The following is a 15,519-nucleotide window of genomic DNA, read 5'->3' on the forward strand; positions in this document are numbered from 1 at the left end:
GCAGTGATGACAGGGCTGAGCCTGGCTTGCCCTGCTGGCCTGAGGTAATTAGGGCCTGTGTTACTCACAGGTGTCCAGCCCAGGGCCCTCCAGGAAGTTGTGGAGACACCAGGGCCCCACCCAGCTCCTCACCCATTCTGTGGTGTGGGCAGGAAACTGGTGGGCAGGGGACAGGGAGGTTGAGCCCCTTGTTACCTGGGTGAGGGACACAGGCAGCTGCCGCAGCTGGGTAACCTGAGGGGGACTGGGGGGGGTGGCGCGGGACAGGGCCCTGCTGCCAGGGTGGTGAGGTTGAGCCAGGCCCAAGGGTCCCCAAGGACAAGAAGCCGAGACCAGGGGCAAGGTAAAGAAGACTCACATCCAACTTCTCCTGACCCCTCCCCAATTGCTGCAGGACAGAAGGCAGTGCTTCTAAGCCCGGGGAGGTCTCAGTGACCTTCCAGGGCCCAGAGAAGAGAGGTATGAATCCCTGGTCACACACAGTTGGCAGAGGCTGGGCCTGGCATAGGGTAGCTCCAGTCCACCCTTCACTTTCCCAGCTGCCATCCCACCTCAGAGACGGGATGGAGGTATCCTGCCCACTTGGTCTGGGGAGGCCAGGAAAGCTCCGCCATGGTCCCTTCTCCCCAGCATCTGGCTCAAGCCTCGGGTCTGGGACTTAAGAGACTACCAAAGGGGCATCTATGCCTCTCTGGGGCATCCAGAGGACCCATAGCATGGTGGGGGGTGGAATAGTTGGTGTCACCTCAGTGAAGACCTAGAGTGGGTGGCTGGGCCCCGCTGTCCTCAGGCAGCACTGGGGCCCTGGTTCTGGCAGTGTCCCCCACACCCTCCTGGCCGTGATGGCCTCATGACTAGCCAGGCCAAGGGCAACAGGACCGATGGCATGTGAGGTGAAGGTCCCCAGTGCCCGGGTCCTGAAGGGAAGCAGGTTGAGCAGCTGACATGGGGTTGGGCACAGGAGGAGTCGGAAGGGTTAAGTGGTTCCTGATCCCTGGTACTTTCCAGGTCTCTGATCTGAGATCGCACGTGCTGTCCTGTAACTTTCATCCCATCCCCTGGCCCTCTCTCCCCAGGTCTCTGATACCCCTGCTGGACCCAGACTCGGGACTCCTGGTCCTGGCTGGAAAGGTAAACAAGAAGCTGCTCCTGGTGCCATCAGCCACCTAGAGTCTGGGCCCTCTTCTGCTGGTGTCCTCTTTACTGTACCCTCTAAGAGGAGTGCCTAAGCCGCATGCTGGTGTTGAGACCTATAATCCTAGCTACTCAGGAGGCTGAGATCTGAGTAATTGCAGTTCAAAGCCAGCCCGGGCAAGAAAGTCTGTGAAACTCTTATCTCCAATAAGCCACCAGAAAACCAGAAGTGGCACAGTGGCTCAAGTGGTAGAGTGCTAGCCTTGAGCTGAAGAGCTGAGGGACAGCGCTCAGGCCCAGAGTTCAAGCCCCATAACTGAGAGAAAAAGAAAAAAAAAAAAGAGGACCTAGAAAAGTGCATGCTGGCCCTGAGGGGGTCCCCCCTCCCCGCGCCACTGCCATTCACCTCTTCACCTGATCAGCCAAATGATCAGATGATGTGGTCCTAGACAGCTGGCTTCAGAGCTGTGTTAGCACACAGTGGGCAAGCCATAAATGTTCCCGCAAACACTGGGTACTCGTCATGTGAAATTGGTGGTTAAACAAGTGAGGGAAGGTCTGCCAAGGGCACAGCTCAGCACCCAACAGTTGGTGCTCCTAGGTGGCCCTCATGGCTCTGTGGCTTGGGTCCCGGGAGGAGCTGGGAATCTGGTGTCGGAGCCAGGCCCTGCCCAGGCCACCAGGGCACAGCCAGCAGATGGAACTCAGACAGGGCTTGTTTCAGGGCGAGAGTCAGCTGTCCTGCTACGAGGTGGCTCTGCAGCAGCCAGCACTGAGCCCAGGTGAGTCCCCGCCCCTCTCCAGCCTTCCCCTTCCATCCTTTTCCTCCCTCACTGTCCCCGGTGATGTCCTTGGCAGTGACTCGGTGCGTGCTGGAAAGTGTGCTGCGGGGGGCGGCCCTTGTCCCCCGGCGGGCGCTGGCTGTCATGAGCTGTGAGGTACTCCGTGTCCTGCAGCTGAGTGATACAGCCATCGTACCCATCAGCCACCATGTGCCCCGGAAGGTGAGGAGGAGTTTGGGAAAGAGACTGCGGGCGGGGGGCGGGGGGGTGTCTGAGAGATGAGGGCCTTACCACCCCACCTGCCCATCACTAGGCTGTAGAATTCCATGAAGACCTATTTCCAGACACCGCCGGCTGTGTGCCTGCTTCTGACACCCAAGCCTGGTGGGCTGGGAGCAACCAGCAGGTAGGGCCAACCTTGCCTCTTGCTTCCACCCAGCTCCACCAGCCCCTGCAGCTCCAATATAGCCATGTGCAACTTACTGGACCGGCTGTTCCCTCCACTCACCCCAGCCCTCATCTAGTCTACCCCTTCAGAGTTCCCTGCCCACGTACTAGCCTGTGGTGCTCCTTGCCCTCAACTGCCAGCCTCTCCACAGGTGCAGAAGGTCAGTCTCAACCCAGCCTGCCGGCCCCAACTCAGCTTCACTTCCTGTCTGGTACCCCCTATGGAGTCTCCCCCAGATACCACCCAGCCTGTGGAGACACCTGGGACCAGTGCAGACCCAAGCGTAAGTATGAGCCACGCTACCTTCCCGTGGCTGATACATGACCCTGATGGGTGCACTGTCACTTGAACCATGCCTCCATTCCTTTTCAGTTCATTTTTCAGATAGGAGCTCATGCTTTTGCCACAATCCCCCTACCTCTATCCTGTCCTAGCCAGGATTACAGATATGCACCACCATGAAAACACACACACACACACACACAGCCAAGTTCTATTTTATGCTAGGATTACAGATATGCACCATCATGAAAACACACACACACACACACACACACACACAGAGCCAAGTTCTATTTTATGTGCCAATCTTGGGGCTTAAACTCAGGATCTGGGCACTGTCCCTGAGCTTCTTTTTTCTCAGGGCTAGTGCTCTATCACTTGAGCCACAGCACCACTTCTGGCCTTTTCTGAGTAGTTTATTACAGACTTTCCTGCCCAGACTGACTTCAAACCATGATCCTCAGATCTCAGCCTCCTGAGTAGCTGGGCTTATAGCTGTGAGCCACTAGAGCCTGGCTTAGCCAAGTTCTTTATCTTGTATGCATTCCTGAATCTGTTATGCTTGACAATTAGACAAGACCATACATAAGGACTGGGTGTGGTGTCACCCACCTGTGAACACCTGTCATCACCAAGTGTTCTCCCTCTTGTTCTGTATCGTGAGCCCTTCTGTTTAGTGATTTTGTTTTTTGATAGAGGGTGTTTCTGCCCTGGCTGTTCCCAAATTTATGTTTCTTCTGCCTCTACCTCCTGAGTGGCTGGGCTCACAGGCATGTGTCACCATGCCCAGCTAGCAGTGTTCTAAACCCTGATGTCCACTAGCAACATTGTTCTGGCTTCAAACACTTTGGCAGCTGAAACTTCCTGGCACAGCCTCCCACCAAGCTAGGAGCCAGGACCTGCTACCTCTGTCCACATGGCCTGAAGCCCAGTCCCTGCCACCATCCATGCCAGCAGCAGAGCCTGTGCCCAGTCCAGTGTCCCATGGCCAAGAGAGGCCCACAACAGGAGTTGGCCTGGCTCTGCCTAGCCAGCGCACCAGGGATCTGATGGCTAACTGGGTCCTTCTCCCCAGGAGGGCTTCTCTTCCCCTCCCAGCTCGCTGACCTCACCCTCCACACCCTCCAGCCTGGGGCCCTCATTCTCCAGCACCAGCGGCATTGGTACCAGCCCCAGTCAGAGGTCGCTGCAAAGCCTCCTGGGTAAGCTGCTCAGGACAGCCCTAGCTGTCCTCCGTCCCCCTCAGCCAGATCCAGGCTCCTTGGAGTCATTTGTTCTGGGGTGGGGGGGAGACAGAGAGCGAGCTTCTGCCCTGTCCCACAGGGAGGACAGCAGGCAGGCCGGCAGGCCAGGCCCACAGTGACAGGCTCTGTGTGTCCTCTATCCTCTAGGCCCCAGCTCTAAGTTCCGCCACGCTCAGGGCACTGTCCTGCACCGAGACAGCCACATCACCAACCTCAAAGGACTCAACCTTACCACACCTGGCGAGAGCGATGGCTTCTGTGCCAACCGGCTGCGAGTAGCCGTGCCCCTGCTCAGCAGTGGTGGGCAGGTGGCCGTGCTGGAGGTGAGGGGCCTCACCCCATTAAGGTTGCCTCTCAGCTGCCTGTAGTTGGCAAGGATGCTCAGGGCATCAGCCACCCACATCATCTCTCTGAGCAGGGGCACGTGCCAGGCTCCTGCCCATCACGTCCCACAGTCCTCCCAGCTGGCCCATGCTGTGGGTGCTATTCTTATCCCCATTTTACAGATGAGAGTGAAGAGGCACAGAGAGGTTTAGTGACTTGCCCTGGTCACACAACTGTGTAAGTGGAGCTGAGTTTGAACCCAGGCCACCTGAACCCTAAGCCTGAGCTCTTTCCACTACTCCACGCTGCCACCCCCTCACTTTCTGGGGCCTCACTGTTGGCACCTGGGACTCAGAGCATGAGGGACTAAAGCAGAGGGCTTGGGCCATCCAGCAGTGGGTGCATCTGCTACGGAGGGGTGGGGGCCTAGGCACAGTGTGGCCCTGCAGTCCTAGGACTCGCCCTTCTGCCTCCTCCTGATGGGGCAGGGGGTGGGGTGCCTCCCCAGCTGCGGAAGCCTGGCCGCCTGCCCGACACAGCGCTGCCCACGCTTCAGAATGGGACAGCCGTGACTGACCTGGCCTGGGACCCTTTCGACCCCCACCGCCTAGCTGTGGGTAAGGAGGCTCCCCCCACCCCGCCCCCTTCCCCACTGGCTTGAGGGAAGGCCACAGATCCTGAAGAGGCGGGGCCCGGCAATGAAAGCTGCTCCTCTCTCTGCAGCCGGGGAGGATGCCCGCATCCGACTGTGGCGAGTACCCCCAGGGGGCCTGGAGGATGTCCTCACCACACCGGAGACTATACTCACAGGTTAGGGTGACTCAGGTAGAAGGAGTCTGCGGGGGCTGTGACTCCTGAGGGGCTCAGAGTCACCTATGGTCCTCCCCAGGTCACACAGAAAAGATCTACTCTGTCCGCTTCCACCCACTGGCGGCCGACGTGCTGGCCTCCTCTTCCTACGACCTCACCATCCGCATCTGGGATCTTCAGGCCGGAGCTGAGCTGCTGAGGTTGCGGGGCCACCAGGACCAGGTAAGACAGCTACTAGAGCAGACAACCCAGGCGTGTGGTGAGAAAGTTGCCCCTTAACCCCCACTTTGTCCCCAGATCTTTGGTCTGGCCTGGAGTCCCAATGGACAGCAACTGGCCACTGTGTGCAAGGACGGGCGTGTGCGGGTCTACCAGCCCCGGAGCAGCCCTGAGCCCCTGCAGGTGAGTACACAGAGGCTAGGTGTTGGCCCACTGACCCACTTGGGGAGCCCTTTCTGGGCCTCATGTGCTGTTTCTCAACAGGAAGGCCCAGGACCTGAGGGAGCTCGAGGAGCTCGTATTGTCTGGGTGTGTGATGGTCACTGTCTTCTGGTGTCTGGCTTTGACAGGTGAGGATTTGGGGATCCCTGCCCCCCCCCCGCCCCATCTCCACCAGAGTCCCCTTTCTCCACAGTCAGGCCTGCAAAATAATTTTCTTCCCTTCCTTACTCAGTGGGACCCGTGGCTAGATGGGTGGCTGGTTGATGGGTAGGTGAGTTGATGGGTGCGTAAAGGGGTAAATGAGCAGATGGATGGACGGACAGGTGAGAAGATGTACTTGGGAGGGAAAACTGAGTCAATGAGGAGCCAGGGGTTCAGGCCAGGCCCGGAAAACCAGGCCTGATAGGAACTAGAGGGGCACAGGAAGCCCAGAGCCAGGCCAGCGAAAGAGGCCTGGACATGGACACCTGGAACTTTGGAGGTTGGATCAGGGAAGGGTCCCTCAAGGTTGAGACCATCTGGGCTGGGTCAACCTGGAGAGGAGGGCATTGCAGGACGGGAAGGCCGGAAAGCTGCCCAGCTGAGCCGAGGGCAAGGAGCAGCCTGTGCGGAGAGGTCCCCAGTTAGGAGGCTAGCAGTGGGCTAGGCTGGGCACCCCCCTGCACTGAGGAGGGTAAGACAGAACAAGAAGTTGGGTTGGGACTCCACTGCCCCTGCCCCTGGCCAGGCCAGTTCTGAGAGTTGGAGTTGGCTTTCCTTTTGCCTACTGGCCCTCAGGCTCCCAGCCCAGAAAGGATGAGGGTCCCTGTGGGCATCTCTGCCCTGCCCCAGGCCTCTTCCAGCCCTAAGGACCTGCTTCTGCCCTGACCCCCTGGCAGCCGAAGTGAGCGCCAGCTACTGCTGTACGCAGCTGATGCCCTAGCGGGTGGCGCCTCTGCGGTACTGGGCCTCGACGTAGCTCCCTCCACCCTGCTGCCCAGCTATGACCCAGATACCAGCCTGGTGCTCCTCACTGGCAAGGTGGGCTGGGATGGGTGGTGGGGTGTGGGAAAGGCTGGTATAGCTAGTCCCTTCACTGTCGCTTTCCATCCTCTGTCCCCCAGGGTGACACCCGCGTGTTCCTGTACGAGCTGCTCCCTGAAGCCCCTTTCTTCCTGGAGTGTAACAGCTTCACATCATCAGACCCCCACAAGGTGGTACCCCCCACCGGGCCATCCATCTTCTGTCCCCAGTTGGGACTGCAGAGCTTCCCTGCCCCCCTGTGGTCATGAGAAGAAGTGCAGGAGCATGTGGGGTTGGGATCAGATTCAGGGAGACTGGCTGAAATTATCCAGGACTTTTGAGGGCTGGTTGTTATGCAGGGTCAGTATTAAAAATCAAACTTTATAAGGTTAAGCTATGTGAACCTGCAGTACGAACATACAAGCAATTCCATGAAAAAAAAAATAAAGGAAGTAGAGCTTTGGCTCAAAGGGATAGAGCTGTAGCCTTGAGCAAAAGAGCTCAAGGACAGCACCCAGGCCCTAAGTTCAAGCCCTATCACACACACACACACACACACATGCACGCACACACACACACACACACACACACACACACACACATATGCGCGCGCGCCAGGCACTGATGGCTCACACCTGTAATCCTAGCTACTCAGGAAGCTGAGATCTAAGAATCATAGTTCTAAGCCAGCCAGGGCAGGGAAGTCTGAGACTCTTATCTCCAATTAACCTCCAGAAAAATGGAAGTGGAGCTATGGCTCAAAGTGGTAGAGCACTAGCCATAAGCAAAAAGAGTTCAGGGACAGAGCCCAGGCCTGGAGTTTAGTCCCTTCACCACCACCACTACCAACAACAACAAAAACAAGCAAAAGGAGTTGGTGGCTCATACCTAACTCATGAGGCTGAGATCTGAAGATTGCAGTTCAAAGTCAGCCCAGGCAAAAAATAAAATAATAATAAAGCCAGAAATGGAGCTATTGATCAAATGGTACAGCCAGGCCCCAAGTTTAAGCCCCAGGACCAGCAGGAAAAAGAAAAAAAAAATCAAGGAAACTAGGCATAGTGATGTATGCCTATAATCCCAGCTACTCAGGATACTGAGGTAGGATTGTGATCCAAGACCAGCCTGGGCAAAAATCAGACTATAAAGGAAAAGGACTGGAGGTGAGGATCAACTGAGAGAGAACTTGCCTAGCAAGAATGAGGCCCTAAATCTCATCCTTAGATAGGGCAGAAGAAGAAAGAAAAATAAAAAAAATGGGTCCTGTGTTCGATCACTTGGCGATGTCACTAAGGCTATGCACCTACCCTGATTCTGGGTTAAGTGACCCATCCATCCTTGCTCAGCTTGGTATTCTGTGAGTTGAGTTGGCAGCTTGAGACGAGCCATGGTTGCAGTTTGCCCTCTCTGTTCACGTTACCAGCACGCCACTGTCCAGGGCCAGTCTTTGGTCACCTGGAGTGCTGTGTGCCCAACCAGGAGCTTTTGGCTCCAGCTTCTGCTTCCTTGTCCCCCCAGGGTTTTGTCCTCCTGCCTAAGACTGAGTGTGACGTGCGGGAAGTAGAGTTCGCTCGATGCCTGCGGCTGCGCCACACCTCCCTGGAGCCTGTTGCTTTCCGGCTGCCCCGAGTCCGGGTGAGGTTGGGTCTATAGACTGCAGTGCCAAGCCCTCCATCCCCCATTGGTGGGAACTTAAGTTCTTGTCTGGCCCTACCTCTAGCCCCTCCCCTATTCCCTGCTTTTTGAAGACACCTGCCTCCTATTTTAGCTGGAACTCAGGGAAACCCTGGTATTGGGGGGGGATCCCCATTGCTGGTGTGTCCTGGTCTCTGATCAGTGTTTCAGGATGGCTACCCCCCCTTTGCTACAGAAAGAGTTCTTCCAGGATGATGTTTTCCCCAACACGGCCGTGAGCTGGGAGCCGGTGCTCAGTGCCGAGGCCTGGCTGGGAGGCGCTAATGGACAGCCCCGGCTACTCAACCTGCAGCCCCCCGGCATGACCCCAGGTAGGAGAAGGGTCCAGACTGGGTGAGTGAGAAAGCAGGAGTTGGAGGAAGGGACAGAGGCCCAAGTCCAATCTTTTGACGCTATGACCACACAGAGACCCCGGTCTCTTCCTGAGAATAGAGGGTCAAAGTCTCCCGACCTGTCCCTGTGCTCCTGTTTCCATCCCAGTTCCCACCCCCAACTCACATGTGTATGTGCCCACGTCTCCAACCTGGTCCCTGGAACAACCTTGTGAAGAGGGGCTTGGATAACTGTTAAAGATACTCCTTGGGTCTCTACCTGGAGGTGCAAGTCCCCTGGATGCTAGCACCCGGAACTCCACCCAAGGGACTCTGATACCTTATCCTTGCCCCTCCTCAGTGAGCCAGGCCCCCCGGGAAGCCCCCACCAGGAAGGCCCCATCCTCAGCACAGTACCTGGAAGAGAAGTCAGACCAACAGAAGAAAGAAGAGGTAGGTGTGGGGAAGAACTGGACTGCAATGCAGTGAGGGAGAGCATGTGTCACACTGTCTCTACCCCAGAGCTTGGAGGGGGAGCATGGAGGGGCATGGTGCTACCTCCGGGGCATAGGAAGCCAGGGGAGCAGCAAAGGGCCTCAGCCTGGCCAGCCCTAACTGAACCAAAGCTGGACGTTGGCGCAGAAATGGCAGCATCTGGACCAGGAGTCACAATGCCTTGGTCTCTGACTGCCTAGCCAGGCATGGTAGCTCCTACCTATAATGCCAGAACTCAGGAGACTGATGCAGGAGGATCAGAACTTCAAGGCAAGCCTGGGCTACATACACGTCTGTGCAAAAAACATGTCTTGTATGATAGAATAGCTGCCTAGCAAGTCCAAGGTCCTGAGTTCAAACCCCAGTACTGCTCCCCCCCAAAAAAAGGTCATAAGGATATAGTCAGTAATAGAGCATTTGCCTAGAATGCACAAAGCTCTGAAGTTGATCCATAGCACGACCAAAAATGTAAAAATTGATGTATGCTAATAAGCAAAATCAACTTTGCCAGGGCTCTAGTTGAAATGGCTCTTTTCCTGACACTGTTGGGGTTAAGCTCATGAGATTTTGATGTGTTCCTGAGGTCAACGCTCTTCCTGTCTACTTTTGTAGCTGCTCAATGCCATGGTAGCCAAGCTGGGGAACCGTGAGGACCCGCTGCCCCAGGACTCCTTTGAAGGAGTGGATGAGGATGAGTGGGTGAGTGGCAGGCAGGCCCAGCTCCCAAGCCAGCAGTACCATTCCTCCTGAGCATCCTGCAGCTCACCCCCATCCCCGTCCTTCCTAGACCCCCTTAGCCCCCTCCCACCTCTTGGTTTCTCATCCCAGGACTAGCCTGCTCACCAGGTACCCTGGGCCTCAGATGCCACTGCCGCCTCCTAGAGCACACCTCATATCTCTTCCAACTGGAGGCTGCCACTCTGGCCCTGGTACACTTCTCCCAGAAGCCCTGGCCTCCTGTGGAGCTCGGGTACTTCCACAGCTGCTGCGCCCACCACATCTCCAAGGACTGTCCACACCTCTGCTTCCTCTGGGACGAGCTGCCTCTCCTCAGCCGCCTGCTAGCATGTGGAACCAAGGGATGGGGGTTAGGGGGTCAGCAGCATGTCCCTGGGCAGGTTCTGGGCTCCCTATTTCCCCTATCCTTTCTGCCGCCGGGGCTGGCTTTGTCTAGCGTTTTCAGTTGCTACATGCCAACCCATCTTGCCTGCTGCCCCAATTCTGGTCAAGGGTGTTGGGGGCTGGCCCTCCACCACACTGGGAGCAGCTCCAGCCTCAGGGGCCTCGGACCAATTACCCTGCTTCCCAGGGCAAGTCAGGAGAAGAGGGTCTCACCCAACTGATGATCCCAATTAAGGGTCATGGGGCCCCTCAGGGACCTGGGTATTCTCAGCAATTAAACTTTTCTAAGCTGGCCATCTCCTGTACTGCTCTAGTCTGTGAGGCTGGAAGGGGGGAGGGGAGGGGAGTGTGAGTGAGTGAGAAGGCCCTGGGTGCCTGTGGGTCTCAGCCTGACTTTGATCTTAAGGCCTTGAATGCTGTAAACTTGTGAGTTCATTCACTTAGCACTCAGACAGCTAGCAGTACTCTGGGTGCTTAGGTGCTGTAATGAACTGCAGGAGAGATGGGACTTCAGGTATTACAGCCTTTGACAAAGGAAGCAGACTTCATGAGCAGAGTGAGGATGGACAGTCAGAAGATGAACTATGAGGAAGGAAATAACTTGGATGCAGAAGCTGGTAGAGTGTTGATGGGTCGAGAAGGGGACTCTCATGTAACCTGAAAGCTAAGACCTGAAGAAGCCTGCCACAGAGAGACCGGGAGAATGGTTTGCACACAAGGAAGCTCAGCATAGTGCTGAGGGAAGAAGGAATTTGGACAGCCAGAGGAAAGAAGGGAGGAAAACCACAGGAAAGGACAAGAGAAGAAAGGAGGGGGAAAGAGAAGGGAGTAGAGAGGAGAAAAGAGGAGAGGAAAAAAGTCAGTGGTCCAGAATGTAAGCCCAAGGTGGCCTGGTTTTCATCCATCTGCCATACACTTGGGAAATGGAAAAGAAAGATCAAAGTCCTAACCACTGGGAATTCTATTAGGAGTGGACTATGAAGAATAAGCAAAATTAACAAATTAAAGGATAAAGGAATTATATATTAGGGTAGAGGATAAGAGCTCTGGAGACAAAAAAAAAAAAAATAGAGGTGCTCAAAAACAAAGGGACACCAGTTGCAAAAGGCCACATTCCTGTGGGATGTCCAGAGCAGATCAGTCCAGAGGGACAGAATGCAGAGAAGTATTTCCTTGGATTGGGGAGGGAATGGAGAACCACTGCTGATGGGCTGTGGAATTAGATGGTACTAAAGGTTGTGCAGCCCTATGCATATACCAAAATACACTGGATTGCTCACTTTAAAAAAAAAAAAAGAATGAGGTCTGGGAAGGTGTCTCAGTGGTAGAACGCTTGCCTTGCATGCCTGAGGCCCTGGGTTCGATTCCTCAGCACCATATAAGCAAAAAGAAAAAAGCCGGAAGTGGTGCTGTGGCTCAAGTGGTAGAGCGCTAGCCTTGAGCTGAAGAGCTGAGGGACAGCGTCCAGGCCCAGAGTTAGGCCCCACGACCGGACCCTCCCCCCAAAAAAAAAGAGCTATGTGGTGTGTGACTGTCTCATTGGAGCTGTTATTTGAAATATATGAGATGCATAGACCAAGGAAAACCCTGTGAGAACTCAGCAAGAAGACAGCCTTCTGCAAGTTAAGAGAAGAGGCTGGGGGGCTGGGAAGGTGGCTCAGTGGTAGAGTGCTTGCCTTGCATGCCTGAGGCCCTGAGTTCAATTCCTCAGCACCACATAAGCAAAAAGAAAAAAGCCGGAAGTGGCGCTGTGGTTCAAGTGGTAGAGCGCTAGCCTTGAGCTGAAGAGCTGAGGGACAGCACCCAGGCCCAGAGTTCAGGCCCCACAACCGGACCCAAAAAAAAAAAAGAGAAGAGGCTGGGGTTGGGAAGGTGGCTCAGTGGTACAGTGCTTGTCTCCCATGCATGAGGCTGTGGGTTCGATTCCTCAGCACCACATACACAGAAAAAAAGCCAGAAGTGGCACTGTGGCTCAAGTGGTAGACCGCTCACCTTGAGCTGAAGAGCTGAGGGACAGCGCCCAGGCCCAGAGTTCAGCCCCCACAACCCACAAAAAACTAAAGGGGGAGAGAGGCCTCTCAAAGGGTCTTAAGCTGTCAACACAATGATCTTGGGCTTCTAAGACTTTACAATGATCAGAGAGTAAATGAAGTGGGTGCTGCTGGCGGTTTATGCCTATCATTCTACTCAGGAGGCTGAGATCAGAGGATTGAGGTTTGAAGTCAAGCTGGGTAGAAAAGTTCACAGGACTCCCATCTCCTATTGATCAGCAAAATGTCAGGCTGGAAAGCATGGCTCAAATGGTAGAGCACCAGCCATGAGCAAGCAAGCCGTCAGAGCACCACTTGACCCAGTTCAAACCCAGTACTGATGCACGGGCGTGCACACACACACACACACACACACACACACACACTTGTTTACCCCCAACTCTCCTCAAAACATGGGAGCGTGGAGGGCAGTCACAGGCCTCATTTGGGCACAGATGTGAAGGAATGGAACTGAGTTTTTCAGGTGTCTGGGAAAGTTTCCCCGCAGAAGGAATCTGGAATAGACCTATTAAGTTCCTGATTTTCTCAAGTATGCCCGAGGATTTGGTGCCCTCCTTTGTGTCCTGTTCCCTTATTTCCTAATGTTTCAACCTAAAAAGTTCTGGCAAGGGAAGAAACGGCGCTGCTTGGCGCCGGCTGACCGCGCGGGCCTGGGCTGGCCAGGGAGCCCCAGGTGGGCCCCGCCCATCGCTAAGCCCCGCCCTCGGAACAGCCCCGTCCGTCGTACGTCACGGCAGGTGGCGCCCCGCCCCCTTGGAACTTTGAAAACGCGCATGTTCGCCGCAGCCTGACGCATGCGCTGTCGGCTTCCTCCCCGTGACCTCTGACCCGTCGCCCGCCCTTCAGCGGGGCCCACGGGGCTGAGAAGCCGCAGCCCGCGCACCCCGAGGCCGAGAGGCCGTCATGGTGAGGCTCAGGGCGGCGGGCGAGGTCCGGGGACGGGAGGGCGCGGCGGGAGAAGGGAGGCGCGTTCCGGCGGGGCTGCGGGCGCCGGGCGCTTCCCCGCGTGCCCGGGTCCGGGCCGTGGCGCCGGGGTCTGAGGCGGGCGAGGGCGGCGCCGGGGGCGGCCGCCGCGGCCCTCAGAGCCGGGGCGTGAGGCCAAGTTCTGCCGCCGGGAGCGAGCGAGCCCCGCGGGCCGGCCCTGCGCCCGGGCGCTCCGCTGTGGGCGGCGTCGCCCGCCCCTTCAGCCCGCTTGGCGGTTGACCATTCAAGCCAACGGCAGACCTGGGATTTGAACTGGGATCCGGACCGGGGAGACGGCGTCTCTGTGGTTACCGCCCCGGCGGGTCACCTGGGGAAGCTTTAAAAGGCAAGTCCTGGCTGAGCTCTACCCCTGGGGGTTCTGTGTGCCCCGGTTAGTTCGCGACTCGGTAAGGTAGCCGCTGGCTGCCGGCTGGCGCCAGGCCCGTCTCACGAAGCCATGCCGTTCTTGCCCAGGAAGGGCCTGCAGCTTAGAGATTTAACTCCTCCAGAGACTTTCCCCCAAGAGTCAAATGCCAGGTTTGAGCACAGGTCTTTCTGTGTCCTGAGAACGCCTGTTTCTCACCACCTTATTTATACCTTGCCATTGTAACGGTCCCTGACTTATTGAGGACCTGCCATGACCCCTCACCGACCTGGATCATTGATGAGCGTTAACTCACTGAACTCTGAGTCTTCCTCAAGGCCACAACCTAGGGCCCTGGAGAAGTTTGTATCCTAGAAGAGAAAGAAGGGTGACAGTGCATGCCCAGGAAAATAATGTAGGGTGGGAAGATACAAGTGGAAGGGGCCCAGGACAATTTCACAGGGGGTTGGGGTGTGCCATGTGCCCTGTCCCATGCCCAGGATGTTGAGTAGAAAACGCTGCCACGTGTAGAACTAAGTTGAGGCTGGAGGGAGAGGTTTAAATGCCAAGCAGGAAGTAGACTGGATTCACAGACAAAGGTGAATGAAGTACAGGGGGTTAGGAGGTATTTTGGAAACTTTATCTAGGGGAGGAGGGGTGTGGGGGGGGTGACTGGGTTTGAGATCCCAGCTTTAGCCAAAACAAAGCTGAGGGCAAACTGGTAAAGTGTGGGACACTCATTCAAGTACACACTGGACACCTGCAGGTTACTGTCAAGGTTCTGAAAATACTGTGGCAAATGTCTGACCTTCCTTCTGTCTAGCTGTGATGCATTGCAGCTGTTTGCTGGGCCTGGGTGATCAGAGCCACTTCCTATTTCAGAATCAGCCTGCCTCTGTGCCCTGGAGGAGCACCTCACACAGGGCTGTGTCTAAAAGCCAAGATCCTCCTGGGTGCCTCCCCCACCTTGTATGTGGTCCTTTGCCACAACTTCAGGGCTTTGGGCCCACATGTGCCACATTGCTCCCCACACCAGAAAGCATTTGTGCTGCTTCTCATAGTGGGTGCCAGAGATGGAGCCTTGTGCATCTTCTGACCTGTTACCTGCCCGCTGCTTGGCCTGAAGTTCTTGGTCTATCTGTTAGTGATGTTTTGGGGAGCCTTCTGGAAGGAGCCTCAGCCAGTGGCTGTTTGGATCACCTGTGGTAGCCACAGCTGGTAGAGTTCTGCTCCCCAGGACTCCTCAGCTGTAAGAATGGCTTGGCCAAAGCCAGCACTCAGGGAATGTTGGAGCTCAACTAGTGGATGAGAGGGCTGACTGGGCCACCTGATCACCAGATATTAACAGCAAGCAGGATCTGGACCAGAAACAAAGCCAGCTGTTGCTGAGTTCTGCTTTGGACCTGCCACTCTGATTTTCCACTGTTTTATGTACATTGCCTCGAGGGTCCTAGAGACCTCCTATAAGGAAAAATTTTCTTCCTTCCTGGAAAAATTTTCTTCCCTCCCTCCTTCCTTCCTTCCTTCTTTCTTCCCTCCCTCCCTCCCTCCTTCCCTCTTTTCCTTCTTCCTTCCTTCCCTCCTTTCTTTCCTCCCTTCCTTCCTCCCTACCTCCTCTCCCTCCTTTCCTCTTTCCTTTTTCCCTTTGCTTTCCACCCTCCTCCTTTCCATCCATCCTTTCTCATTGTGTCATTAAGCTGTAAGCCCAAGACCAGCAGTTTACATCCACAATTTGTTTAACCTCTGTGACAGTTGTATTATTGTGCAGTTTTTATAAGTAAGGAAACTGAGATTCATTGGGGTTGAGACTTTCCCAGTCACACAGCTTGCACCATTCTGCCTCCCCTGGAAGAGGTCTCCCACAGGAACCTTGGTGTCCTCAGACATCCGTCCAGCTCCCCTGGCTGGCTGGGGTAGCTGCTGAAGTGTTGCAGGCCATCCTGCCTCCTCTGCAGCCATGGAGGTCTGGGCAGGAGCCACACACAGGCCACCAGACACTTCGGTTTGAACTCTGCAGGGGATATTGTTGTCATTGTTGTTTCTTGTTGGAT

At 55.8% G+C, this 15,519-nt stretch overlaps 1 protein-coding gene across 3 annotated transcripts in view; it reads left to right on the forward strand.

The window, feature by feature from the left end:
- Positions 1 to 15,519, forward strand: part of LOC105982112 (mitochondrial import inner membrane translocase subunit TIM16) — a 60,090-nt gene that overhangs the window by 40,631 nt on the left and 3,940 nt on the right. The window contains exons 10-28 of one of the 3 annotated variants that reach the window (XM_013011559.1): positions 1,077 to 1,131; positions 1,859 to 1,916; positions 1,993 to 2,138; positions 2,230 to 2,322; positions 2,516 to 2,647; positions 3,722 to 3,848; positions 4,038 to 4,213; positions 4,723 to 4,831; positions 4,938 to 5,024; positions 5,104 to 5,246; positions 5,322 to 5,426; positions 5,508 to 5,593; positions 6,344 to 6,485; positions 6,569 to 6,658; positions 7,986 to 8,102; positions 8,338 to 8,473; positions 8,835 to 8,926; positions 9,581 to 9,667; positions 9,797 to 10,384. In XM_013011559.1, the coding sequence (XP_012867013.1) occupies positions 1,077 to 1,131; positions 1,859 to 1,916; positions 1,993 to 2,138; positions 2,230 to 2,322; positions 2,516 to 2,647; positions 3,722 to 3,848; positions 4,038 to 4,213; positions 4,723 to 4,831; positions 4,938 to 5,024; positions 5,104 to 5,246; positions 5,322 to 5,426; positions 5,508 to 5,593; positions 6,344 to 6,485; positions 6,569 to 6,658; positions 7,986 to 8,102; positions 8,338 to 8,473; positions 8,835 to 8,926; positions 9,581 to 9,667; positions 9,797 to 9,802 (1,987 nt within the window). In that variant the 3' untranslated portion in view covers positions 9,803 to 10,384. Of the gene's footprint in view, positions 1 to 1,076; positions 1,132 to 1,858; positions 1,917 to 1,992; positions 2,139 to 2,229; positions 2,323 to 2,515; positions 2,648 to 3,721; positions 3,849 to 4,037; positions 4,214 to 4,722; positions 4,832 to 4,937; positions 5,025 to 5,103; positions 5,247 to 5,321; positions 5,427 to 5,507; positions 5,594 to 6,343; positions 6,486 to 6,568; positions 6,659 to 7,985; positions 8,103 to 8,337; positions 8,474 to 8,834; positions 8,927 to 9,580; positions 9,668 to 9,796; positions 10,385 to 12,961; positions 13,048 to 15,519 lie in introns of those variants that run through there. The other 2 variants (XM_013011561.1, XM_013011560.1) reach the window with 2 other exon arrangements.

Source organism: Dipodomys ordii, unplaced genomic scaffold (genome assembly GCF_000151885.1).
Source record: "Dipodomys ordii isolate 6190 unplaced genomic scaffold, Dord_2.0 Scaffold14, whole genome shotgun sequence".
Classification (NCBI taxonomy): Eukaryota; Metazoa; Chordata; class Mammalia; order Rodentia; family Heteromyidae; genus Dipodomys; species Dipodomys ordii.